The 26,555-nt window shown below is 41.6% G+C and overlaps 1 protein-coding gene across 6 annotated transcripts in view; it reads right to left on the bottom strand.

Moving 5' to 3' along the window:
• Positions 1 to 26,555, bottom strand: part of GRIA3 (glutamate ionotropic receptor AMPA type subunit 3) — a 146,281-nt gene that overhangs the window by 41,318 nt on the left and 78,408 nt on the right. For 5 of the 6 annotated variants that reach the window (XR_005565953.1, XR_003539858.2, XM_027716383.2 and 2 more), the window contains exons 5-11: positions 21,987 to 22,040; positions 20,369 to 20,530; positions 16,611 to 16,778; positions 13,191 to 13,295; positions 11,759 to 11,866; positions 10,404 to 10,610; positions 754 to 1,130 (exon numbers count right to left, since the gene is read on the bottom strand). Coding sequence is in view for 4 of the 6 variants with exons in the window: in XM_027716383.2 (XP_027572184.1) it covers positions 754 to 1,130; positions 10,404 to 10,610; positions 11,759 to 11,866; positions 13,191 to 13,295; positions 16,611 to 16,778; positions 20,369 to 20,530; positions 21,987 to 22,040 (1,181 nt within the window). In the remaining 2 variants the exon portion in view is untranslated. Of the gene's footprint in view, positions 1 to 753; positions 1,131 to 10,403; positions 10,611 to 11,073; positions 11,415 to 11,758; positions 11,867 to 13,190; positions 13,296 to 16,610; positions 16,779 to 20,368; positions 20,531 to 21,986; positions 22,041 to 26,555 lie in introns of those variants that run through there. The other variant, XM_027716387.2, reaches the window with a different exon arrangement.

The raw sequence follows: 26,555 nt of genomic DNA, 5'->3' as shown, positions 1-26,555 counted from the left end.
AGCACTGTTCTTGGTTACACTGGAACTAATGTCAAACATACTTCACTACAGCCTTATCCAGAATGACTGTCTTCATGAATAAGAAATATCTTTATGGAAACGGGCAATGCTTATTAGACCATATTGACTATGAACAGAGGGACAACAGATTAGACTGGACTGAAATAGCAATACAGATACAAGGCAGTACAGACACAGTGAATACAGAGACCTGACTATATGCAAAAATATGGTGGAAAGCAAATTACTAATAGATGAAAGGATGATTCAAGAAAAACAAAACAGGAGAAATTAGGCTCAAAAGAAAGCAAAAAGACTAGCAGGAGCCTTAATGGGAGTGGAGATGCTTTAAAGTGCTGTTGCATGTGACTTTCAAAAATAAATAGTTCTTATTTTGCAAAGCAGAATGTGTTTTATGCACCAAGGAGATGACCGTAAAATGAGATATGCAGCAAAAACACGGTAGCCCTCCAAGCATTGCTGAAAACAGAAAACCCTATGCATTTTACAGCCTTAACATGGTGGATATAAGTTTGGCAGAAATGCATAAATGGCATTATAAGCAATGCTACTCACTTTGGAGGTGAATGTTAGCAAGCATGGTGGCTTGAAGATGATGCTGAACATTGAATGGAATCTCAAAATAAAAAATTTGGAATTAAAAAAGAAATTTGAAAAAGTAACATATATGCACCATGGCATCAGAAAATGACCATAAAATGCAAAAAGGTGATGGAGTGACATGGAACAAACCTTGGAGAAATATCGCATCCTTGCTGCATAAAGGCACCCAGGGAAAACCAAAGGCTGTTAAATATTCCAAACTCATTTGGAGGGTCAGGAGGATTCTGAGGGTCACGTGGTTCTTCAGTGCTGTCTTCCAAGTGCCATTCATAAGGGCTGAATCTGCTGACTAGGAAAAGAACTACGCTGACGCCAATGTAAGCAAAGACTATACACATCCAAATTTCATAAGCCAAAGGATCCAGGAAAGAGAATACGCCCGGTTTAGATTTCTGAGGCTTCTTGATCATGATGGAGATGCCCAGGCTCATAAAGGGTTTGGAAAAGTCTATGACTTCTTCTCGCACCAGTGTTATGGTGAGGGGGGCAACAGCTATATCTGCTCTCTGAAAAGGGAAAACAAACCCAAGTTAGCTACAAATCAGACACAAGAGAAGCACAATCTAGAATGTCAGGCTAATGAATCAGATGATAAATTGCAAGAGTGAGTGGAAACATTCTTTGCAGTCTATTTTGCAGTCACTGAAGTTAAGGACTACATGATATTAATAGACAACAATTAACACGAAAAATTACAATCAAATCTGTGCAAGGTGCTCATGACAGAGGCAGGTATTTCTATTAAGTTAAAAGGATGAATAAACACTACACAAAGTGGACAGTGAGATGGCAACTAAAACAATGTAATTTTCTAGTAATGGTCTGTATCTACCCATTTGTCTTGAAGACTTCAGGCAAATTATGTTTTCTATGTTTTAATTTTGTCTTTTCCATTCTTTCAGTAAGCTCTCTTGCCTTACTGATTATAGGATCTTTAAAATGAACCTATGAGAAGTAATCAGTCACTGAATTTCAGCTGCATTTGGGTACTGCTACTTGTATACTCCTTTGAAACTCCACTGCAATAAAGGACAGAAGATAGTAAATAGTGGGGGATAGGAACCAGTCAGCCTACCCTTTCTGTGCTCACTGAAGGACAGTAACACAGATTTGTGAATCCCTGAGGAGTAAATAGCCTGGGTAATCTGAAAAGAATGCAAAGCAGTATTTTTCAGTCTCCTATGTGCCCTCCTGTTATACTGGATTTGCCTCTGCAGCCCTGTAACACAGACCATGCTCTGGGGCTGTGCCATCTGGAAGCACAATCACATCTATTGCACCTGTCATTGACCAGCACATGGGATACCCTGACCCAATACCCTTCCCTTCAATCAATACACCTTTGCTGGATTCCATGGCAGGGTAGGAATGTGAAAACAAATTGGTTTCCTTTACAAATAACATTCCAGAATAGATTTTCAACATGTTTAACTGCATCTGTATGTCTATGCAAGAAAGATTAACTTACCAGGACCTAAACCACTGTGCACCTTTAAATCTGATTTTTTCCCCCATTATTAACTATGTATCTCTTTCTGGTGGAAAAATAAAGCCTGATTAAGTAGAAGTTTGAATACAAGTTATAGGAAACATTAAAAGGAAGTGATTAAAATCTGTGCCATAAAACAATTGAATATGCCTTCATGTAAATCTAATGGTGATGTACGTGACTATCATTAATGTCTGGTTTGCTCCTCTTCCTAGATAGTTGGTTGAGGTTTTCTTTTGAAGTTTAATAAGCAGAAATGGTGAAGGCTTCTGCTAAGGCTGATCTCAGCATCATGGGCTCTGTGCCCGCTGGTGCCTTGGCAGCACCGAGTGCCCGGGGCACTGGCTCGGGGTTTGCTGACCGAGGCTTTGGCAGCCCTGTCGGATGAGCACGGGCCCCCCTCACAATAAGCCCTCCCTCCACAGGGCACTGTCTGCACACACGACCTCTGCGTTTCCTCCAGCTGCTCGGGAATGTCCCTCAGCAGTTTATCCTGGCATGTGCAACTACAAGGTATGTGCACAAATTCACTGCCTGGAATAATCAGATAAGCCATGCCTGTGCATGTAAGGAAGCCACTCGGAAACCATGGCCCTGGGTGCCTCCTCTGACAGCCCTGCTCAGCCCCTTTAGACAGTCATGTGTACTGGGACACTGCCTTTCCCCTTGAGTGACCCTTTCCCCAAGGAGAAAACCCTCAGCTATGTGGTCACTTACTGCAAAAATCTAGCTTAACGTGGCTTGAATATAAAACCTGAAAATGCCTTGGGATGCCTGGGTGTTACTGGCTTTGCAGATGAATGTGTTCATCACCTAAGTAATGGAGAGACTGGGGGGGGACATGGATAGAGTGAGGTAAAAGAACTGGATGATGTTGGAACTTTTTCATTGAAGAATTCCCCCAAAACATATATTTGTCTTGTAGCTGCTGCTCGTTGAGCTACTGTTAAATATTAGATGTCTGCAGTCAGTATGAGATGCACACAGAATATCAGTTTTAAATGCAGTCAGAGCCCACGGCTGGCTGGAAGACTGAGCACTTTGACCATGGCCACTGTACTTCGTGTTGAACTAATGAGGTACTTACAAATTAATCCTTATTAGAGAAAGTTTAATGGATCGAGACCCCTGCAGAGACTTAGCAATGCCTCCATGTGAATTGAAGCTTAGGTGGGATGCAGGTGTCTTACTGCCTGGCACTTCTGCACGTGGACTACCAGCCTTGGAACACCTTGTCAAGGAAGGAAAAGGCTGGTTCAGCTATAAGAGCATCTAGTTTCTGGAATGTTTTCCTGGACCTGGAGAAATTTAATTCTCCCAAAGTAACATTTTAATTGCCAAAGTAGACATGGTGGAGTTCTTCCTAAGTGCTGATGCAGCATGCAATAAGGTCTGTATCTCCTTCATGCCCAGCTGAGTTCATGTAGGATGTTCCTGTGGGACTTTGGGGGGATGAAGATGATGCTGTGCTGAAGCACAGACAAATCGCTTTTTAAAGGTCTCAATTGCTACCATGTCCTCATTCATATCATACAGTACAGATTTTCATTGTAAATACTTTCAAATTGCATTTCAATATTACAAGGGATACAAACATTTATCTTTCTGACACATTTCAGTCTCCCTCTTTTCCTATTGTTCTTACCAAAGGTGTTCACTACATTGGAAACACCAGCAAATACCCTCATCCCTAAATGAACATGGCAGCAATTGGTTTCTGCAGAGGGAACAAACATCAGTTCACATGCAGGGTCTTGGGAAACCATCAACAACCAGAGCACTGAGGGTGGACCAGCTACAATCCAGTGCCCAAGCCTGGTTGCCCACCACTTCCCTGAATATTAGTTGCATTAGGGAGGTTAAAAACCAGTTTGCAGTTTGCTTATTTATTTAGAGATACAGTATGAAATGGAGAGCTTATGGAGAGCTCTAAGCACCCTAAAGGATCATTAATAACTGCAGCACTCTTGAGAATTTCCCTCCCTGTTATGGCTGCAGATAAGCAGAACCCATACAAATTGAGCTCGATAAAAAAGAACACAACCAGAAACATGTCCCTCTCTGTGCAGAACTGGAGGGGGTTTAAGAACCTCAACAACTAAGCTTTGCTAATCACTCATGACTAATGGCGTTTCAAACATCATCTTCACTGCATTTGAGCAGGGCAAGAAATGTCATGGATTCCTCTGAGGCTTGTTCTGTCTTTGCCTACTAGTGTGGGAGGGATGGATTTAGAGAGGACATGCAGCACAGAGGCGCTGCCCACTCTGCTCAAAGCTGACCCCAGGGAGCTGCAAACCTCAAGACTCTTATGGGGAAGGAGAAAAAACAGCAAATGGAAATCCCCTTCTATGTGGAAAAGAAAAAAGATAAGATGTTCCACCTCTGTAATCCAAAAGGAGGGATGGAATTCTTCTGCTTACAGATGACTCTCCCTAACTTCAAAGCTATGCACTAGAGACAGCAAGAGATACAGGCTATGCTCCTGCCTGCACGTGCTTGGGGTCATTCCTGCCCGCAGAACTGAACAACTCCTTTGCTCGTGTGTCAATTTGCAAGAAGTGGGTCTGAGCTACAGTCACTTTGCAAGACCTTTGTGTGATGGCAAGGCAGCACTCTGTGTGCAGACTGAAGCAAAGAGACACTGTCTGACTTCCACTGGCAGCCAAACATCTGGGCACCCCAAAAGTGCTGAATACAGGTACACTGAGGCATCAGAAGAGACTGTGTTGGAATGGTGACTGACTCTGAGCATGTTTTAAGACTTCTCCCTGCAGTCTGAGGTTTCCAGGTATGAGAAAAGAGTGTCAGACAGAGCGACACATCACTTGTGGTATTTGCTGGCAAAAGCTAACTTTGTAAAGACAGGCCAGTATCCCCAAGGATATTTGGGGTGTGTTGAGAGGCCAGGTCATGGGGGCAATGTGCTTTTAACACACTAGCTCACACTTATTTAAAACCAACAGCTGATATCTGACTAGGGACATGCTGTGCATTGAAATCTTAATGTGTACTAGCTGAGCAGTGTAAAAAGGTATTAAGGTGTTAAAAGGGCAGTTGGCCTTGTCTGCTGCAGTTTGTCAATGTTAAGTCCATTTGTGCTTTATGTGGATGCCCACAGCTCTTTCTGACACACTACTGCCACACGCAGATGGAGACATAAAGGGTACATCTGCTTCTGGAGCTGTGGGCATGTGTGCTTCCTGTGTCTGTGCTGAGACCCAGGTCAGCCAGAGTCTGGGCCCACAGCAGTGTGGTTCTGTGCCAGGGCTGTGATCCTGTCCCCTTGCGTGGCAGTGCCACCATGGCAGAAACCAGGGGTGAGGAGGGAATGGCAAGCTTCACCCACCCACTCATGGCACAGTCAGGCTCTGCCACGGACTAAGAGCACATGGGACATTTTGATGAGAACTAGGAATTGAGTTAGTCTTCCTCTCTCCTACAATTCAAAGGCTGTAGATGCCATCTGCAGCATTTCTTCAACTGCTGGGAGAGCCTGAGAGGCCAGCACCACATGAAGCTGGTCAGTCTACTAAAGGCAGGGAGATGTGTTGGTGGCCTCATTCTGACAAACTGCTGCATTCTGGAGACTGCCTGTCCTTTACATCCCTGCTTCATTCCTTTGTGCTATTTTACATAGTGAAAGGTTTTTACAAAGACCTTTTTAACCCGAGAAGAGTTTTAAAGGCTGTAAGGTCTGGCTGCTCTTTTCATTCCCAAAGCATTTGTAGTTACAATTAAGATCTGTGTTAAACCTCCTGTCAATTAGCCTCAGCGCTGTGAAAAGCATCAGGGCCGGAGAGGGACGGCTTTCCCTGGCTGAACAGGGAAGGAAGAACAGCAGCCTGCTTTAAAAGGGAAAGAAGAAATAAAAGCCTACAGAAAGAGGCTGACCCCACAGAAGAGAAAAGACGACTGTCTAGTGCTCAGCAGCTGGTGGGTACAAAGCCCCGAGCACTGGCCTCATGGGGCCGTGCTGAGGGAGGTGCTGCTGCTCCACGGCCCCAGCTGAGGGCACATCCTCGGCCCATGGGTTACTGGAGGACAGCACTTGCCCTGCTGGATTGCTCTGCTGGTTAGATTTAAATAGTGATTCAGTCTCCTGGTCTGAGAATGATTTAGCTACTTTCCCTCATCTGAAATGTCCAGGAAAAAAAAGCTCTTATCTATTTTCTATTTTTGTTCTGTCAAAAGTTTCCACTATGCTTTAGAAATTGCTCTTAGTTTAAAACAATAATAGTGCTCGAATTGGTAGTTTTTTTTCTGCTAGGATGAAGCCTTATTTTGACACCATCAGAATGAAAGAGCAAAATTAAGGTTTTTTTCCAACCTGAATTGACACTTTTTGAGTTACAAAAAATCAGATAAATTTCATTTTACATCAAATTTCATTATCATTATTAATTATTATTACTACTACCATCTCTACTCCTACTACTATCACCAACATTTAAAAATTGCTAATAAACCACAAAGCCCTGTTAGCTCCTCTCTAACAAGACTTCTGGCTTCTCCTGCCTGAAGCAAGGGAGTTTGGGAATATCTGCTCAGGCAGAACTCCCTGCCTCCAGGGCTCCCATCCCTCAGTAACCAGGTGCATTGGTACAGGCCCTTGCAAAGCTGCAAGGAAAGGCCCAAGAGGGAGAGCTGAGATTGTCCTTGACTTCGGAGACCCTACGGCACAGCAGACTTTTATGCCTCCAACCACTGACGTGATATGAGAAAGCAGAGGGAGAATTTCTAATGGGAAGTATTTTAGTGGGTAAATGGCAATGTGTAACTCCCAGGAGTGCTCCAGTCAGCCTAGTTAATGCTGACCTCTGGCTAGTCTTACCCTGGAGTCAGGGCTGTGCTGGGCAGCCTCAGGACCTGTAGCACAGTGACACAGCACCCCTGTTGCTCTGGGTACAGCTCAGTGCAGTCTGAGCCCCCTCCCATCCCACCCATCCCTCTGCTCCTTGACATTCAGAGCCCTCCAAGCAGTGGTCTGGAGGCTGCATATTCTCTCCTGGCTCTGTGCTGCGTTCCACAGGAAGCAAGAGCGACAGTAACAAAGAAACTGGCACAAACCAAACATTAAATATAGTTAATTAGGGTTTTGACATTAAAATGACAAGCCATTCACTTCCTATGACTGTCCTAAGAGCAATTTTAGGAAAGAGTCGTATGCATGGGGCTAAGCAAAAAAGGGCACAGTATTCAAAAAGCCCCAGCAGTGCCAGGTGGTGGTGAGGAGGTTGTTGGGTCAGGAATACACTGTATTTGACAAATGACTAGTCCCTGTTTATTATGTGAGACAAATGCAATCTAAAGGATTGTGTTTCTGCCACAACTCAGCTCAGCTGCTGGATAACTGGTACCAAAACCAATCAGGACCCTTTTATCTCCCCAAGTCCGTCTTCCATACATGCTAATAAAGATACTTAAAATCTAATCTCCTTCTTGTCTTCCCAAAATGGAATCCAGAGGAGCCAAATTTGACAGTCATTTTGCCGACAAGGCTCACAAGGGCATTAGAGTAACGTACAGTTTTAGTTCCCTAATAGAGTTTTAAGCCCCTGAGAGATAAAGGAAAGTCAGTACCTAAATGAGGCGTTTGCTCCAAATAATTAGCACTTCTAGAGCATTTCTCATCTTCAAAGTGCTTAGTGCACGTTTTCATGAGTGTGGTACACAGCCCCCTCTCAACAGATGGAGGAAGAGGCCAAGGGTATTTCATGATGTTTGCAAATAGAGCTGGGAAAAGGTCTGGAGGGCTGGTGAGGTTTGCACTCAGAGTTCATGGGCTGTTTCCTCTGCTTACAGAAATCCAGGTGGATTTCCATGGAGCTTGCCAGTCAGTTCAGCTTGGCAGGCCGGGGAGCTGGCTCAGCAGAGCAGGGCTGTAGGAATTAACCTGGGCCTCCACTCAAACCTCATGGGATGACTCTGACCTTTGAATAATTGAGCACTGCAGCGAAGAGGCTTCAGTAACAGAGCTCACAGCTTGCGCACAGGAGCTGTTGGGGGTCAGGGAGGAAAACATTCCTCAATTTTTCATTAACAAGAAAACACAGATGCAAACTGTGCTCAGAACACAAAGGGACAGACCTTTTTGCAGGGGAAAATGAGCATGGTGGGGTGGGTTTGGGGTTGTTTTAAACTACGGTCTGTGGTGCCTGCAGGGCTGGTCTTGCTGGTGTGGAAAGGTCACAAGTATGGTTGGTCACAGGGACATGGACAGGGCTAAGTTTGATGCTAAGGAGGCAGAGCTCTCTGAGCAAGGCTCGTCCCGAGGGGTTGTGGAAAAGGCAGCTGCAGCCAACCTGTTTATCACAGAATTGTTTGGGTTGGAAGGGACCTCTGAAGACTATCTAGGCCAACCTCCCTGCAATGAGCAGGGATATTTTCCATGAGATCAGGTTGCTCAGAGCCGTAAAGAATTTCTTCCTAATATCTAATCTGAATCTACCCTCTTTCAGTCTAAAGGCATTGCTTACTGTCCTATCACTACACATTCCTGTAAAAAGTCCTTCTCCAGCTCTCTTGTAACCCCTTTAGATACGGGAAGGTGCTCTAAACTCTCCCTGGAGCCTTTACTTCTCCAGGTTGAACGGTCTCAATTCTCTCAGTCTTTTCTCATAGGAGAGGTACTCCACCCCTCTGAGCATTTTTGTGGCCCTTTATCCTGATGGATCTTACATAGCACAGCAGCTGCACAGGCTCATCTTACTCAGCTCAAGTCCCAGCAGAAGTTGCCCACACCACACCTTTCCTCCTCTAGTGCAGACAGTCCCTGTGCCTGACTGTTAGCAGCAAGTTCAGGTTCTCTTTTGCCTTGCTTTTTGCCTATGGTATGATTATTTTTTTAAGTGAATAAACTGCTTGTCACTTGAAAATAGATCAAAAGGACCCAATTACAGCTGATATTCTTGATATTTCTAGAACCACACACAGAGAAACTGAGGGTTTAGATTTCCAGTGCAATGTAATTTGCTCGGAACTAAATGAAACCTTTGCTTCAGAGGTTCTCAATGGACTTGTGTTCTCTAACAGAGCCAACATCAGTTTCCCAAGTTGCATAACTGAGGCATGGGGAGTTCAGAAGGTTTGCTTAACGTCAAACCTCAATGCAACAGGGAAGCAAAGATGTAATCCAGGGGTCCAGTCCCCTGTTTACTTTCTCATCAGTACATTTCCCTTCCTGCCATAATATGATACCACAAAAACATTTTTATTTTTATAAAATATTTTGAGGTTGAAGAGACTACCACATATATAATAAGGCATCAGAACTGACTGCTCCAGAGTAAGAAAACTTCTGCAAATCTAGTAATTATTTTAAGAAGACTGATTCATTTGAAAAGAATTATCTCACCAAACATTTTGCAAGAATGATGATGTATTATCCCAAGGAAATTTTGAGGTGACTTTTAGAAATTACACTCAGCCATGGAACAAAAGGAAGCAATTGAAATATTCGCTTCTGCTCAGATATTTTTAATAGAGGAAAGCTTGTTAAAAATAAACTGTAAAAAAGATTTGGGCGGAATCACAAATCATCTCATTAGCATTTGGGGCAAAAAAAAAAAAAAGCAAAGATGAAATATCAGCTTGAAAAGTCTTTTCTGCAGAGCCAATTTTCTCCCCCTTCCATCTGGTTTATCTGTATTCCAAAATTCTCATTTTCAAAGAAGTTTCTAAAATGGCAATTCCGGACTGTTTTTGTTCTTACTAAACAAAGCAATGTACACCCAATATAGAAATATAGAGGAATGCAATGAATTAGGCTTTTTTTTTTTTTGTCTGCCAGTTGATTTTTAAAACCAAATCAAGGGTTTAAAAAGAAAAAAGATAAAAACAACCTTGGGGTTAACTGAGTCTTTAGTTTCTGGTCAAACGCAAACCAGCATCAGTGACTCAACGAGGGCCAGAATCACAGATGAGACCTTTAATGGGAGGGACACCCTCCCAGCACTTAGGAGACTGATACAGAAAAAGGAGATGTGGCAAATGAAGCAGCAGCATATGAAGGGCAAACTGGAAATTCTGCTTTAAACAAGAATTTGAAATTTGCCCAATGCTACTTCTCAACATTTTGTGGACTCTGATTTGGAGAACAGCAGTAAAAAAGTGACACTTTCCTGCAATGAAACAATTAGAAAAGTAGACTATTAAAAGAAATTTCTACAAAGAAATATCTAGAATTTTAAAGGTAGTATTCAAACAGATGATCTTTATTATGCAGTTTATTAACTTTGAGCATAACTTTTTATAAAGAACAGTAAAATGAAGGTTAAGAGAAACTTACCCCATAGACCAGTTCACCCACCATGCCATTCCATATCTTAGTCTCAGGGTCCCTAGCTCCATATTTCCCATCTCCAACAATTGACAGTTTGTATTTTATTCCAACATGTTTTGCTATTTCAGAAGCTAAGTCTACACAATAGCCTTCATATCTCTCATTCCCTTCTAGTTGTTCATGGTTTTTCTTATACATTACATATGGTGATTCCTTTGAAACAAAAGTAAAGATCAAAAGTCTATGAATGTAAAATACAGCTGTAAACCACACAAAATGAGAGTTGTTATTATCCTTTATATTACTGGCTAGTATTTACAATATTTCCTGCTTTGGTACAGAAATTAGAAAGACAGACTTCTGCAGTTTAAAAATCTTTGGCTGATCCTACAGCCACACATACTGTTGATTGCATTCCTAGTACTGACCCACTGAAGACAGCAGGATTTTTAAACAAAGTTACACTTCTGTTTGCAGGCCTGATTAGGCAGTCAAATAGCATCACTGCAGTAATAATTCAGGTTTTAGTGTTTAAGGACTGACATACCCAACACCTGTACCACCAACATCATTTCCTAAGGCCCCAGTGATCTAGAATGGGGCTCTGATGGAGGTATTTCCAAAGCAGCCTAAGGGAATCTAGGCTAAAATCCTCAGCAGAATTTTTTGTCACTGAATTCCCTTAGCCTTCTTGGGAAATTCTAGCTGAAATGGTGGTTACATCTCGCTAAATCCATAGGAGTATAAAATACAATGCTTCAGGAAATAGCATAAAATTGGCTCATGCTTAGCAGAACTGTAACAGGCACAAAAGTCACAATGAATACTGTACAGAGCAGGTCTGTAGAGGCGTTGGGAGGTGCTGCTGCTCGTGAGACACAGGAAGAGCTTTGCTCCTTTGGAATTGCACAGGTATAGGCTGCTTTTCACACAGTGCTAGAGCAGTTCCAGTTCTCTACAGGCTTCATTGTGCCACCCTTACTCAGTCCACAGGGGTTGCGTTTACAGGAGCTGTACCTGAGTGAGGGGTGCAAGATTTGACCCTACAGCAGAAAGGCCAGATCCTATGGTCATTTATATACATGCACAATAACTTCACTTACATGAGGCATTTAATTGAGTTCAAGTGTCTGAGAAGCAGCAAAACACAATGGTGAGCTCAGTGAGCTCCTCCTGTGAGCAAACTTACTGATAAGTTTGCAGGGTCAAGCCCTCAGAACATCTCTGGGAGATACTGAACTTTCCAGTCACTTGAAGTCACACAGTATTCAACATCTGCCTCCTGGCGAGGTGTCTAACACACCTCAGGAGCCACGTGTCCTGTTTCCTAAACACAAACACACTAAGAACATAAAACTTACCAAGATGGTAGTGACTACTATAGTTCTGTTCTCCACAGATGAGCTGTCATTAGAGGGGAGCTGATCTAATGCTGGCACAAATCTTTCATATTCATTCCAATAACCAGCCTATAAAAATGGAGATTGTTATCTCATTACATACCTTTACAAGGACTCTGGTACCTGAACTTATAAAAGAAACTGTCAAAACATATGGGTTTGTAACATTTCTCACATTTCTGTTTCTGTCATTAAAGGACCACATTAGCTTTAAGTTAATTTCCTTAAAGAAACAATGTTCTCAATCCCAAGAGCAAATAAGCACAAGCCAAATCAAAGTGAAAATACATATTAAATTCCCCTATCTCAATCAACATCATCGTGGTGCCTGTGGAATAAATTCCCATGTTTCCACAGCATAAGAATATACTACAGGCAAGAAAATAAACTGCCCAGCATTCTGAATAAAGTTCTCTGATTTTGTAATTTTTATCCATATTCTGCTGCAGTTTGGCCAGTGAATACAGCCCCTGCAGACCTTCCTGAGCTGGCTTGAGAGCAGATGCAGACATTGTCAGCAATGCAGGCACAGCAGCTTTATCTTCAGTACAGGATACAAACCCCTTTGTGAGGTGACTGTTTATCAGCTGGCTAGTGCTGACCTTCGTGGTGCTGTGGCTACACCACTAGGCTATTACACTAGTTTTTATATTTCTGCACAACACAGAAGTAACACTGTTGGCTGCACTGTACACCTACATGAGTGCCTGAGCCATGTCCACAGGCATTTTGTTATCAAACATGTGCAGAAGTGTTTAAGGAGTCTCAGTGGTGACCAAGCAGGTTAGGTACCTATCTCCAGGTGAAATCAGGGGGAGTTAAGAGACTCAGCTATGCAGACTCCTCTCTCAGTACTTCTGTGACCCTATCTACCTAATTATTTTTGAAAATCTGCCTTAAACGTCTTTTATAACACAGAACTAGGCGATTATCCCACTTAGGATCTATAATTTATTTAGGAGACAAGAGAATGAGTAGGAAATTCTAACTAAAATCAAACTTATTTTCTGTTAATTTCAGAAGGTTTCACTGGTTCCAGCTTCACTATGGCTCTAAAGCACTATATGGTTAGGGAAGGAAAGACTGAAAAAATTTAGAAGAGAAGGCTAAGCACAGGAGCATGACAGCAGGTATTATGCTTGGCAGTGGAAAACCTCCAGAAGGGTTTTAAAGGAAGAAGTTGTGCCTGAAGTTGACATGGAAACCAATGAAGACATTAAGCAAGGTGAGTGGTTTAGTCCAGGAACTGAATAGAGAAGGTTCCTGGGATAGGGAAGACAGCAGAGAAGGTGGGGATTTCTCAGGGCCCCGTTATTACACTGCCTCTATGGTATTTTTGTTTCATTAGTTTCTGGTGAAGGTGTGAAATCTGGATGCATATCTTGAAACTCACCTTCCGTGACCCACCAGCTTTCATTTCATACACATCAATGGTGTAATTCATCCTCCGCCCATAGGTGTCGAACTGGATGTTCCCTGTCATTCCTTGTACTTGCACCTTAAGGGAAAAAACAGGAAAAACATTTTAATAAAAGATTCACTTTATCTTTTTGTTCTGTTATATTTTGCAGGAACCCACTAGCTCTAGCCAAATTTTTATCTATGTAAGAGCCTGGTAGTGCTTTTGACACAGCCAGTTATATTCTTCAAAACAAAACCAATCCAAATTCTCTCAGTTCCAGCTGTACATATTTGTTAGTTAGTACTCAGCTGGTGACTCACTGCCGCAGAGTGAGCTGCATTTAAGTGAAATTAGCCCTGCAGGCATGTTAAATGTAAGAAAGACTGATTCTGCCACGCTTGGTCACGCTGGGTTCACTGGTACAGCACAGAGCACCAGCGAGGCACGAGCAACAATTCAGTGCCATTAAACCCCTCACAACATGGTACAGAGCGATCTGCAGTGTGGACCAGACTGACATAGCACATTCCAGGAAGTGCTTTATTTTAAGATCAGTCCCAGTGCAGGAGAAAGGAATGAATGTCTTCTCTGAATGAGCACAGACAATTGCCTCTACCGCTTATGGAGTTTTGGTCTCGGTCGGGATGGATGGGTGTGCAGACGGTAAGTCATTAGCGTTGCCTACTCACATGAATCATCCAAAGGGGAAGTATAAAGTACCTCATTTCAAAGAAAAAGTCTTTCTTATTTCCCTGTATTAAAGGATGAGGTATTTTCACTCACATCACTTAGCAACACCGACAAGCTGTCATCTCAGGCAGAAGAGGTAACAGTCTCAAACTTCAGGAGGGGTAAATTAGCTTTAATATTTAGCAAAAACTGTGGAAGTTCCAGGAAGAAGTGATGTTAGACTAGTCAAAGGCAAACTGTTCAGGGCTGGTGACTGATCTGCTGTTCACAGTTTAGAGATAGTGGACAAGGCTACATAAAATAACCAAAATTCCACGGACCCTAAATTATCCAGTGAGCCAAATTCAGACGGACATACGAGTAAATGGATTTGAACCTTTCTTAAAATAGTTTATATCATTACAGGGGGCTGGAAGAAAATGTGAGTTATTCATCTCCAGAAAGCTAGAGAGATGAAATGGACTTTGAAAACCAAATTTGACCCTAAGAGGTCTTATCAACTGTGGACTGAGCAAATGTATTTGTAGGGTAGTTGACAAATAAGTTGCATCCAGATGTGAGCTGCTGTGCCTGCTTTTGGCTCCTGCTGGAAGCTGTCTGGCTACCTTAGCACAGCAGTGACTGTGTGTCCCAGCAGAGCTTGTTAGACCGACTTCATCCTGATGTGCATGGAGACATGAGCTTCGTGCACTGGACACCTCTGGACTTCAAATTTAATTTGTTTCTGTCTTTAGTGGAAAACTCAGCACTTTGCAAAACCTGGCTGCACCGAGGCAGGAAGGCTCACCAGGACTGAAACTCTTCTGGTAGCAGCATGTGGAGGCAATCACAAACACAGTGACTATTTATAAGTGTCCAGATCTGCTCAGGCAAACTGCCACTGACCTCATGTCTTAGAATCAGCTTCAGAAGCAAAGACATGCACAGTTTTCAAGGCTGTAGGGAAGAAGATTCAAGTAATGCCTATTTCTCTTTGGCCAGCAGGACAACTATAGTGTGGTACTGAACCTTCTGCTGGCAGGGGATGGATATTTCAAGGATATCTCAGAAAAAAATATTCTTATCTGAGTTGATGCTACAGAGTAGAGAGGAAACATTGTTAAATCAGAGTTGTTTTTTTTTTTTTCCTAAGCAAAGATTCAAGATCATTGTCTGAACAGAAGGAGAGAGGATGATGGAACAGGATGGGGACTGGAAGGCACTGTGGGATGGTCTTGGGTAGCTCTTGTTGGAGGTGTATATAAAACTCACTTGCATGACTTTGGATAGCTAAAACAATACAAGGCAACCAGCCAAAAGTCAAACTTCTGCATTTTTTGCCAATCATGAGTTTGGCTTTTTATAATATTTTTTAATATGTTTTTTAAAAAAAAATTCTCCTAAATAAGGGAGTGTCCTGTAGAAGTGTTAGTTTTCTCTACTGACATGAATACTTCATACCTCATTCAGAGGAGTTTTATGTTTTGCTTGTAATTAAGTTCAAATGGACAGTATAAATTCTTTAACTATTGTGAAGGTTGAATTCAGTTATTTCTTTTCAAAAGTATGCAACACTACATTAGTGAATGTGCAGTTAGGAAGTGACAAAATGGCATAAAAAAGAGCTCTGGCTCTTTTTATGTGAGATTGAACCACCTCTCTCACTCCTAAGAGCAATATAATCCGATTACAACTGCCCACAATTCATTATAACCTCCTGATAGAATCCTTAACAATTTGGTAACTGAGAAAAAGCAGTAATTAAGCCAAGTGTATGAAGGTTGACCTAGGATTTGTTTACACCTAACATGGGCTTAATTCTGATCTCACTCACTCCAGCTCTATGTCTGCATTAATATAATCAATTCTAACAGGTTTATTTGAGAGTTATTTGAGCCAGATCAAAAGCAGACTTTTTGTCTCTTGTATCTACAAAAACATTATTCAATTTTTTTCATTGTCACTAGCTTTAACACAAATAGCAGCATAAGAAGAGTGAAAAATCAACAACATTAGAGACATAAGTGAGGTAGGATCCCATACTATAACTAGTGTCAGGGATAAAAAATTGGCCATGCAGCAGGTAATCTGTTTTGAGTGTTATGCCAGGAATCAGAACTGGTTGGAGGCTAAACTGTGTCAAGGTTCAGGCTGGTGCTGAAATCCAGCAGTACTGCTGTGACCAACAACAATTCTTCTGCTTTAAACCAATCTGAGTTGACTTTTTACTGTCAAAATAACAAAACTGCACACTTGTGTTTAAATTCATAAATACATGTATTCCTGCAAGATTTACAATACACATGCTGTAGACCCACTCTAGTTCTCTTAGTCAGATTTGCAGGCTCAGACTTTAGAACCCCCCAATACATGTCTGACAGCAAAAGGCTCATGCTCACTCTCAGGGGAAGCTGGGGTGTGACGGGGGATCTGAGGGACTGTGGGTGCTCTGGTGTGAACAACCAGGCAGCTGCTGCACCAGTATTAGAGGGATGAGATTGTGGCCGAAGCTTTGAGAGCTAGTTTGTTATGCCTTGCTCTCCATTGAATACATTTTATCCACCCTTCGGAGCTTGTCATTAAGTTTGTTTTCACTTTCTTTCTTTTTCCCCCTGAGGAGCTGCAGCTGTTTGTGTGAGGGCAGGAGCTCTGTGTACACGGGGCAGGACACAAGCACAGTCCCAGCAGAATTGCTGCTGCTGTGGAATACACACATTCATTAGCCAGCACACTCGCCCTTACCATTTTCAGCGCTCTTTCTATATCAATTCCTTGGCTCCATGGTACTGCAGGGTTAGCCAGGCAGTCTCCAGCACTGCCTCTCCTGGAGACATCCACACGCTGTCTTCGGAGGTAACGGAAAGCCTCTGCTATGACCAGGACTGCATCGTGGGTCAGTGCAGATGTGTACTGCAATGGGGGCAAAGAGAAGATGGTGACAAACTGCGATCTTAGAATTGCCCCACGTGTGTCAGGTGAAGTCCTCCTCTTCGTTAGAACACTCTTACAAGAATCATGCTTGCCAAGCCATTTGCTTGCTCTCTGTCTTTCAGCTGGTGATTTGTTAGTTTAAAAATTCAACTTATTTCAATTAACAAATTAAAAATATTTTCATTTTGTATAGCATATATAGCAGCAAAATAACAAAACCAGTTTATAGTTGCACAAAATTTCAATTTAATTGGAAACCTCATTAAATGAGGTTAGTACAAAAGTCTGCAGTTCCATGCTGGACCATACTGCTACCAAAGAAAAGCTCATATGTGGGTTTTTGCTTGGAGTAATTTTTTTTGTTTTAACAAGATTGCCAAGACAGCTTTGAACTGAAGTTAACATAAATCACTTCTGCTTGGATCACAATTCTGATTAGGTAGCATCTGTGGCAAGAAACAGATCAGATTAGTTTTCTTAGAAAACAGCTATACAGGCAAGCAATCACAAAATACACTTTAGGCATTACATCTCTTCAGTAATTTCCCACCTGCCTTCCCTTACTCCATGGCAAATCTGCAGAGGGTGGGAAACTGTGTGTAGCAGCAGCTCTTGAACAAAACTCCCAAACAACTTAACTTACTTGTTCCTGTTGCTGTCAACTTCGTCCACTGCTTGTCACATATATCTGGTGACACCCCCTGGTGCTATAAATTTAGTATCTCCTAGGAAATGTTATGGAAGTGGGGGTTTTTTCACATTTTTTCCACATTTATGTGTTTGTCTGAAAGTTTGTCCCTCCTGGACTTTGCATGTGACATCTCTGGCTTTCACTGGCATTACACCTCTAACTTCAGGGTCTGTGTAGAGGAGACCCTGTCAGCACACACCTACTGGGAGCAATCAAATGTGTTCAGTGTGTAAGACCAGATTTCAACCCTCTTGTAACTGATCCTTCATATTTCCACAGCGTTTGTAAGAGGATGAAGAGGAAAAAAGAAGAATGTAAGAGGGATCTGCATGTACTGGTGCTCCTGCCCTTCTTTTGGCAGTCTGTGGTACCACAGAGACCCTGCCTCCCAAGGAACCTGATGCTGGAGTTCGTGCCAGAAGACGTGCTGCCCATGCACGAGTTAGGCCGAAATCCAAGTTTCAACTGCTTGTTCTGATTCTCTCTTTGTGGATAAGATTTATTATATTCAGAAGAAGTTAATTCTATCCTGTAGGGCAGGATAGCACAACTGAAGGTCTGCGTTTCTTAAAACTGTGTGTTATCCTTCAGTTTGACAGAAGCCCTTATGAATTCTGCACACAGTGAGGCGTCTGCATGTGCAGATCAAGAGAATTCTGTCTGCTAAAAAAGAGTGCAAAGGTAGGGCTGTGAAAAACGTTATACAGCAGACATTCTTACTGACCTTTAAACAACAACAGTTTATAAACTCTTACTGGGTGTGTGTGGTGGTTCCTCCTCTGCCTGTAAAGGCACAGGCATTCTCTGATCATGCCCACCTGCACCTCTCCCTGTAGTGCTTTGCAATGATCACTCTCTCCTCTTTTAGAAAGTTAACAAAGGTTATACGTCACAATCCACGCAACAATACAGAACCAGACAGTATTTTTAAGGTATTTGTTCTTGTATTAAAAAAAAATCTTGTAATAGCTGTCCAATCTAGCACTACATAAAACTTACACACTGATAATTTTTTCAGCAGACTGCGTCAATTGTCAGTAACCTTAATGCAGTCCCTTCCAAGTCATGCCAAGAGAGCTATCTAATTTTCTACTTTATTTGAATTCTACTTATAAATGCATGAGCATGCAAAGAGAAAAAAGAGAGAAAGAAGGGAAAGGCTGATAAAATACAGAATAAATTAAACATCGGGGCTTTAATCTCTAGGCAATTTTATTTCCTAATCAAAAATACTGTACATCAATTTTTAAGTATGCTTTTTGTCTGATTGACAAATACTGTGCACATTTCTATAATGAGCGATACATTTGTGCAAAGGTAATGTAATCTTTGTGTTTGTACCATATACTTAAGAACCTTTGTTAAGGAGGAAGAATAATTATTCCCTCAAGGTAAATTGCTTTCAAGTGGAATAAAATTTTCTCAGGTTAACTGTATGTATTTCAGAGCTTTTAAGATTAGTATGATACTTATCTTCACTTCTGCATCACTGCTAGGAAGCTTTAGAAAGCAGGACTAGGTCCTAATCCACGGGCAACAATACACTAATCTGGGCTTTGTGGGCCTCTGTTTGCCTTTCTCTGCTTCCTCTGAAATGCCCACCAAGGCTGTGGGATGGTGTGGGATTAAGATAATTTTCCTCCCTCACAGAAATCATATGCTCCCAGGGATGGAAAAGTGTATCTCTGAATGGCACTGCCAGAAGCAGCAGAACCTCGTAACTGGTTCCTGTTGTGTCTTTAGTCCAACCCAGCACTGCCACCTACCCTGGTAACCCCCCATGCATGGGACTGGAAGAGATTTTTCCTTCCTATCTAGTATTTTAATGCTTTCCTGAATTTTGTCTTACTAATACCAAGACATGATCCCAGTTTATCAAAGTAATTTTGAAATCCAAATCTGTTCATCAACTTGCATGTGTCCCACCCAAATTAACAGGAAAGACATGAACTGTCTAATTATGGCTGTGGTTCTTAGGTTTGGCTTCCCTGACTGGACTTCTGGGAGCGACAGAATTTAAGATCTTCTCATCTACCACCAGACCAATATCCATTCACCTATGGATATTGTTGAAAAAGAACAACCCTCACAAAAAGAAGAGAAAGAAGGAATGTAATAGGAATATTAGTAATATGCAGTGGTCCTAGAAGATTTTATAATTTCCATGCCTGGACAGAGTATCCTTGATGCACTCCTTGACTGGACAGTGAATAGCATCTCTACTACAGAGATGCTATAGTAGAGGCACAAAAAGATCTGGGGGAGAGAGTAACAGGTTGCCAGTCTCCTAATAAGAATGGCATTTACTTCACTCACTCTATGACAGTTTTGGTGAACCTGGGACTTCCATTCAAAAAAAATTGAAAAATTTTATTGGTTGCAGATATAATGGCCAGACTATTCAAGTAAAGGACAGAGGTGCAAAATACAGGGTTAGATTAGGAGGGCAACTGTCAGCAGTGACTGTGAGGTAGCAGTGGCTCCTCAGTGAATTCAGAGCTACTACATTTTGCACATGAAATTCTCTATTACCATTTAAATGGACTAGTAATCCACAGTCTGCATCTAAACCCTAACCTAATTAGCCCCCACCCCCACCCCAAAACTAACTCAAGAAGCTCAAGTCAAAAGTTGTTATATCCACTGCACAACGACAGGATTTGCAAGCCCAAGCCTCTGCCTCTAAGGAACTCCCACCATGGTGGGCACTTGTGTCTGACTACCAGCCTCTGCTTCTTTCTTCTGGAAGGGCAGTGAATGTTGCAGTACAGTCTAACCAGGGATCTGTATCATACACATGCAAATATCTGAGGTTAAAAAGTCACAAATAATTATTAAAAGCATATCATTGCCATCACTGTCAGGCTAAAATAAATACCTTTAATGGTGAGTTTTTAGCTTCAGGGAATTCCCTTTCATCAAGCCTCACCCAGCGCTGTAGAAATTGTTGAACCATTGGGTTTTCATTATTAACAATCTGGAATCCAGTAATGTTGGCACCTCCATGCATTACTCTCTCCAGAACAATGTCTGTGAAACCCTGGGAGGACACATGTAGAAAACAAGAATCATTGTCATCCAAAGTCCCTTTTCTTTGGCTCAGTTTTACCTGCTACAAGTGCAGCACAAAAGAAATGGATTAATGTTCCTCTTGTTAGCTGACAATATTCTACCAAGGAGACACAGAATAGAATTTAAAACATCTTTTTGTTCTTTCAGTACAAAACTGCCTTGTTGGATTGTGGCAACGTGGTATGTAATGTTCACCAGTCAGAAAGAAAACTGGGGGGAAACTTGAAGTACTATTTCCTCTGTTGTCCTCAGCATGATGAAACTGGTCAAAGACCTCAAATCCCATTTGTACAGCAAAGTGCAAATGAAGGTTCAGGGCTGGGAGCAGAAAACCACTCGACACTCAACTGTTCTGTGGAGGCAAAGCACACACCTGTTGCCAGGCAGTTCTCCATCACAGCATCGCTTAGCATTTCACTTGCAAACAGAATGGGGATGATTCTCTCCCACTCTGTTGTTATTTATACCTGAGGCAGTAAATTGGAGTCTTTTTGATTAGTATGACTTGATTGCAGTCATGTTTATCTGAATGTCAATGGTTACACATGCTAAAAGGCAACCCAGAATAAGAACCTCTGTATTTCTATGCACACGCTAATCAGTGAGATCATGACTGGTTCTTATAATGCAAAATGACACATTTTAAAGTCAGACAGTACTTATACTAAATAAGAGTAATTTAAAATTTGTCTTTTCTGCTTTAATCACACCAAAACATGGATATAGAAAATCTTTGAGTAAGTAGGATTGCTAACTAGAAAGTGTGAGGTTTGGAAAAACATTTTTCCAATCACAGTAGACACAGAACTCAAAACTGAGTCTTCCTGCAGGATTAATTACAAAACAAGATGTTTATAAGGAACTTAAGCAGATGGTGTTTCAAAGGCATCACAGAAGTCCCTGAAAGTCAATCCTACAATCCAGAAGAAGCTCTGATACAAATAAAAATGTCCTGCCTCTTCCTGGTAGGTCAGCACATACAAAGGCACAGCCCTACAGTCTGAAATACAAAAGAAAAGCTAAACAGTCTGGCTGGTTTAGTTAATGGAATTGTTCTAATTTTCAGCTTTTTACCACTTATACATAAATATGCTAAAATTATTTTTCCTGGAGTACTTAAATATAAAGTATGTTACATAGAAGATTACAGCCACAAACATTTAATTTATGAGGACAGAAATCAGTGCAAAGCATACAATTAAATTATTATTTTAAAACTGGTAGAGGATATGAGATTCTCAGACAAAAGAACAACCATAACTGAGTAAAAATGAAATACCAGTTCTAGCATTTACTGAAGTAATTTCTCAAAATCCAAGAACTCATCCATGCATTTCCACTTTCTTATTAAAGTTGCCACAACCTGAACAGAATATATTACCCTCTAAAATGCAGCTATACTTGTCATTTAGAAAAGTTCTTACCAGGTTAGCTAACATGTAGTGATAGCCTCTAGAATGTTTGCCGAGGACTACAACCTGTGTGAAGAAAAAAATGACATATTATTCAGCTGTAAGGTGACTCTCAACCAGTGGAAAACAGCCAGAGAATGATCATTCTGGTAATCTTTTATGCTCAATCCATGGACATGATGTAGTAATTTCTGCTTTTAAAACACACGAGCAGAGTAAAATGAAGAGTAACTCACAAGGCTGAGGAGACTCCGCTTGCAGAGATGACCTTACCCAGCAAACTCACTCTTGTGATCACAGTGTCTTCTGCTCTGAAATGAGGTAATACTATATCCACCCACTCACTAAACTCCTGTTTACTTTGTTCCTTGTTTGTGGAGTGTATGAGAGGTGGAGGACACAGCCCAGCCACTCACTGTCTTTATTAAACTACCAGCACAGCAGGGCTGGGTGGGCTTCAGGTTGTACAGGGAGTTTCCTGCCATGACAACCCTGGCCAAGCCTTGTCATACATGAATGCTTAAAGTCAAATTCCCAAAGTTATAAGCAGTGACCTTCATTGCCTTTTCACAGCTTTCAAAAGGCCTGAAAACTTGTCACTTCCAGTGCATCTAAATGGATACATCTGACCTTAAGCATTTTGTCAAAATTTCTACTAAATGTTATGTTGCACATCATCTCCTGCCCTCCCTGACCCCACTTGGGCATCTCTCTGTACAAACAGAGTCATTAAATGGAATTGCTAAGAGACAAAAAGGCAGTAGGATGAACTGAGCAGGTGGATTCTGTGAGGGTCACAGGGAAGAGTGTCTGGCGAGCCTGAACTCTGCCATCCTGTATGCTCATCCCCACTTTAGGAACACTGTGCTTTTGCATAAAGAAGGAAAACATACATATCTCCCACGTCTATGCAGCTGAGTGCTGCCTCACCAGCAATCCCTTCGTGCAAGACTTATGCCACTGCACTTCGGACCCAGCCCTTGCCTTCAGATGGTAATCTCAGTAACATCTGTCCAGTCCTACAGCCATCAGGTGCAACAACATCCAGCAGTAAGAATTTAATTTATAATTGTGGTGATTCCATGTGTGTCAGGACATAACTCATCTTACCCAGAACTGCTGGGTTAAAAATAATCAACATAATGCTGGTGATACACACACGTGTATCACTGACTACATCCTATGAGCAGCTCAAGTGAACAGATGACGCTTTTTGATGGAGAATCATCCAAAAATCTATACACACCATACAAACATACTTGTCCATGGTCACAGAAAAATGCTCCAAATGCCTATACTTTAAAAGACATCTTTTCAACATGTCTTTGCTAAAAACAGATGACATTTGAGTCACTGACTTTAGATATACGGCTGAGCCTGTTCAAGTTCTTGATTAAATTATTAAGTTCCCAATTGCCTCTTTGGGTAGTATTGTCCTTAATAGATGCCATTTCTTTTAAATTCACATTTAATTCTGTAGGAATTTGCATACTTCCAGCAGTCTGAAAATAAATTGCTGTTCAGGTCCTCTAGAGAACTGTATGTACACTCCGTTGGTAGAAAGCATCTGCTTTCCTCCACTCACATTTGTTTTCTATGGAAATGTGCAGGCTTTCTTCAGATCATCTGGTGTGCATGCTATTTGCATACTGAATTCTCTGTGTTTTAATTTCACCTTAAAGGCAGGTTAGAGACAAAGAACTTATTTAAGAACAACAATACTCTTTGTGGTTTCAACCTTAATAACAAATAAGAAAGCTTTTACGTTTCTACACAGAAATGTGTTTATTTAAGAGAAAAATATCACCACAGATGAAGTCAGAGGCTGTAAGAAAAACACACATGGAGCCGCTACAGGCATCAGGAGCAATAATGCAAATAGGAAATGCTCATTAGCATAGATCGGACTCAACTTTGTCTCATCTGTTGTCATGTCTTCAAAATGACCAGAAATAATTCTGGTTAGTCCTGTAGAGAGGTTCAACATACTACAGTCAAGTTTTAATTCATAAAGCATCTTTTAGAAGTGACCTGCCAGCATTTCTACTCACACAACAAACCCTGTTAGCTCATAACCATTGAACTGGATCTTAACAATGTTTTTAAAATTCACTACACACTTCATTGCAGTCCTAAATCTTAACAAGTACAGTTCTACTCCTCCCTCACCTTCCACCCTCTACCAACTGTCCAGCATGTTGAAGGGAGCTGCTGGATTAGTGAGCCCAGCAGAAACAATCACAGACATGTGTTACTCCTAGGGGAGTGAAGGGATGGATAAAGCTTCTTTATGAAGAAGGAAAACAGGAGTATAACAAATAAATCTCATCAACTGCTGATATATTGTGAAGCTTATACTGAAAGTGGGATATTGAATAGTGGTGGTGAATAGAAAGCCAGGATTACAGGGCAAGGATTTCACAGAGCTACATGTCTTTCGTAAGTTTGACTTCCGAGACTTAATATTGCTTTCACCTTGACTGAAAGAAAAGCTTATAAGATTTTACACTGAACAAAGGAGGAAGGAAAAAAATGGCTGGAAACCATCATGAATAATTCAGATTTCTGATCCCACATAATTCTTACTTTGTAGATAAAAAGATCATAATGTCAGATTTGATATAGAATCAAATAAAGTTTGTATTTTTAATTAACTCTTAGGATATTTCCAATTAATTAAGAGAATATCTAGAGGGAACATAATTAAAATGTATCTGGTTTCAAAGTAAAAGTAAAATCTGCTGGCCAACACCAGGCTTACTTGAAGTGCAGACCTATATGCCAGATTGAGGAATTAAGTCAGCATTGCCAATTTTACTTTCTTGATTTGCCTGGGGAAGTTATTTTTTCAACGCAAGCCCAAAGACAGTTTGGTTTCCACTGCATCAGTCACCATTATAATAAAAAGGCAAGTACAAATTTTAATTACCTTAGTTTTTACATTTTCCTTAGTCTGGAAGATAGCACTTTAGATATTATTTGGCTAATATTAAATTGGTATGAACTGTTGCAATATTTCTAAAGCAATAATGACAATTCTCTCATGATGTAGTTCAAAGACTACACAACACCTAAGAGGAAGGACAATGAAGAGGAAGCAAAATAACTTTAATATTAACTTCACAATTGCTACACTATCTTTTGACTTATTTCCTAGTCAAATTACAAGCACAGGCAGTTCCTGGTCTAGAACATGGATCTGGGTTTTTAGGCCATGACAATTAAGTACTGGAGTTAAGGATGAAGGAAACATTATGAACTCTTAGATGAAAGTCAAGGCAAGGAAAGTCAAGGAAATGAATATTTCTCCAAGGACCTGATGAGGAACTAGGATGGTAAGAACAAGGTGTGTAGGTGAGCAATAATCGCAGACCACAGGCAAGGAAAGAATGAGCTAACGAATGACAAGACCCTGTGGACTCAAAAGAAATCAAGCAATGGAAGAACAGTGCAAGTCTGGCAAGTGGGACTGAGCAGTCCTAGTTCGTCTTTTAAAAATATCAATGGTCTGTCTCTGATTCATAAAATTTCTTTTATGGATGGAGGAAATCACAGAACGGGTGAGGCTGGCAGAGGTCTCTAGGAATTGTCTGTTCCAACCCACTAGCTCAAAGCAGGGGCAGCAAGAGCAGGCTGCTCAAGATCATGTCCAGTCAGGTTTGAATATCCCCAAGACAGATTCCACAAGCTCTTTGGGCAGCCTGTTTCAGTGTCTGACCGCCCTCACAGTAATATGACTTTTCTTATGTTCAAACAGAATTTCCTGCATTTCAGTTTGTGCCCTTGTCTCTTGTCTTGTCACTGGGCATTGATGAGACCCTGAAACTCAGAGAGACTCTCTGAGAAGAGCCTGACTCGAACTTCTTCATTCCTTCCTATCAGGTATTTGCAGACAATATTGCTTTGAGCTTTCTCCTCTCCAGGTCAGGCAGCTATGCAACCCAAGCTCTCTCAGCCTTTCTTTGTAGGTCAGATGTTCCAGTCCCTTAGTGGTCATAGGGCCCCTTCCCTGGACTTATTCCTGGATGCCCGTGTCTTTCCTATACTGGTGAGCCCAGAACTGTACACGGCACTTCAGATGTGGCCTCACCACTGCAGAGCAGAGGGGAAAGGTCACCTCTGTTGACCTGCTGACCATGCTAGTGCAGTGCAGCCCGGGATGTTGTTGGTCTTCTTCACTGTGACACTGCAGCGCTGGCTTGTGGTCAGCTTGACTGCCAGGACCCCAAGATCCTTCTCTGCAGAGCTGCTTTCCAGCCAGGAAGCCTCTGTACTGGAGCATGGGGTTATTCTTCTCAGGCTCAGGGCTTTGCATTTCCCTTGGTTGAACTTCATGAGGTTCCTCTCTGTCCACTTCATCAGCCTGTCCAAGTATTGCAGCACAACTACCTGGTGTACCAAACTCCCAATTTGGGATAATCTGCCAACTTGCTGAGACTGCACTCCATCCCACAGCCTTCAGTTCACTTATAGAGAGGTTAAACAGTATTAGCCCCAGCACCCTTAGGGGACTCCAAATACTGAACAGCCTCCAGCTGGCCTCTGTCTTGCTATCACAACCCCCTAAGCCCAGCAGTTCAG

Source organism: Pipra filicauda, unplaced genomic scaffold (genome assembly GCF_003945595.2).
Source record: "Pipra filicauda isolate LSUMZ 115617 unplaced genomic scaffold, ASM394559v2 scaffold58_size5111680_pilon, whole genome shotgun sequence".
Classification (NCBI taxonomy): domain Eukaryota; kingdom Metazoa; phylum Chordata; class Aves; order Passeriformes; family Pipridae; genus Pipra; species Pipra filicauda.
This window is presented reverse-complemented; position numbering and strand designations above follow the sequence as displayed.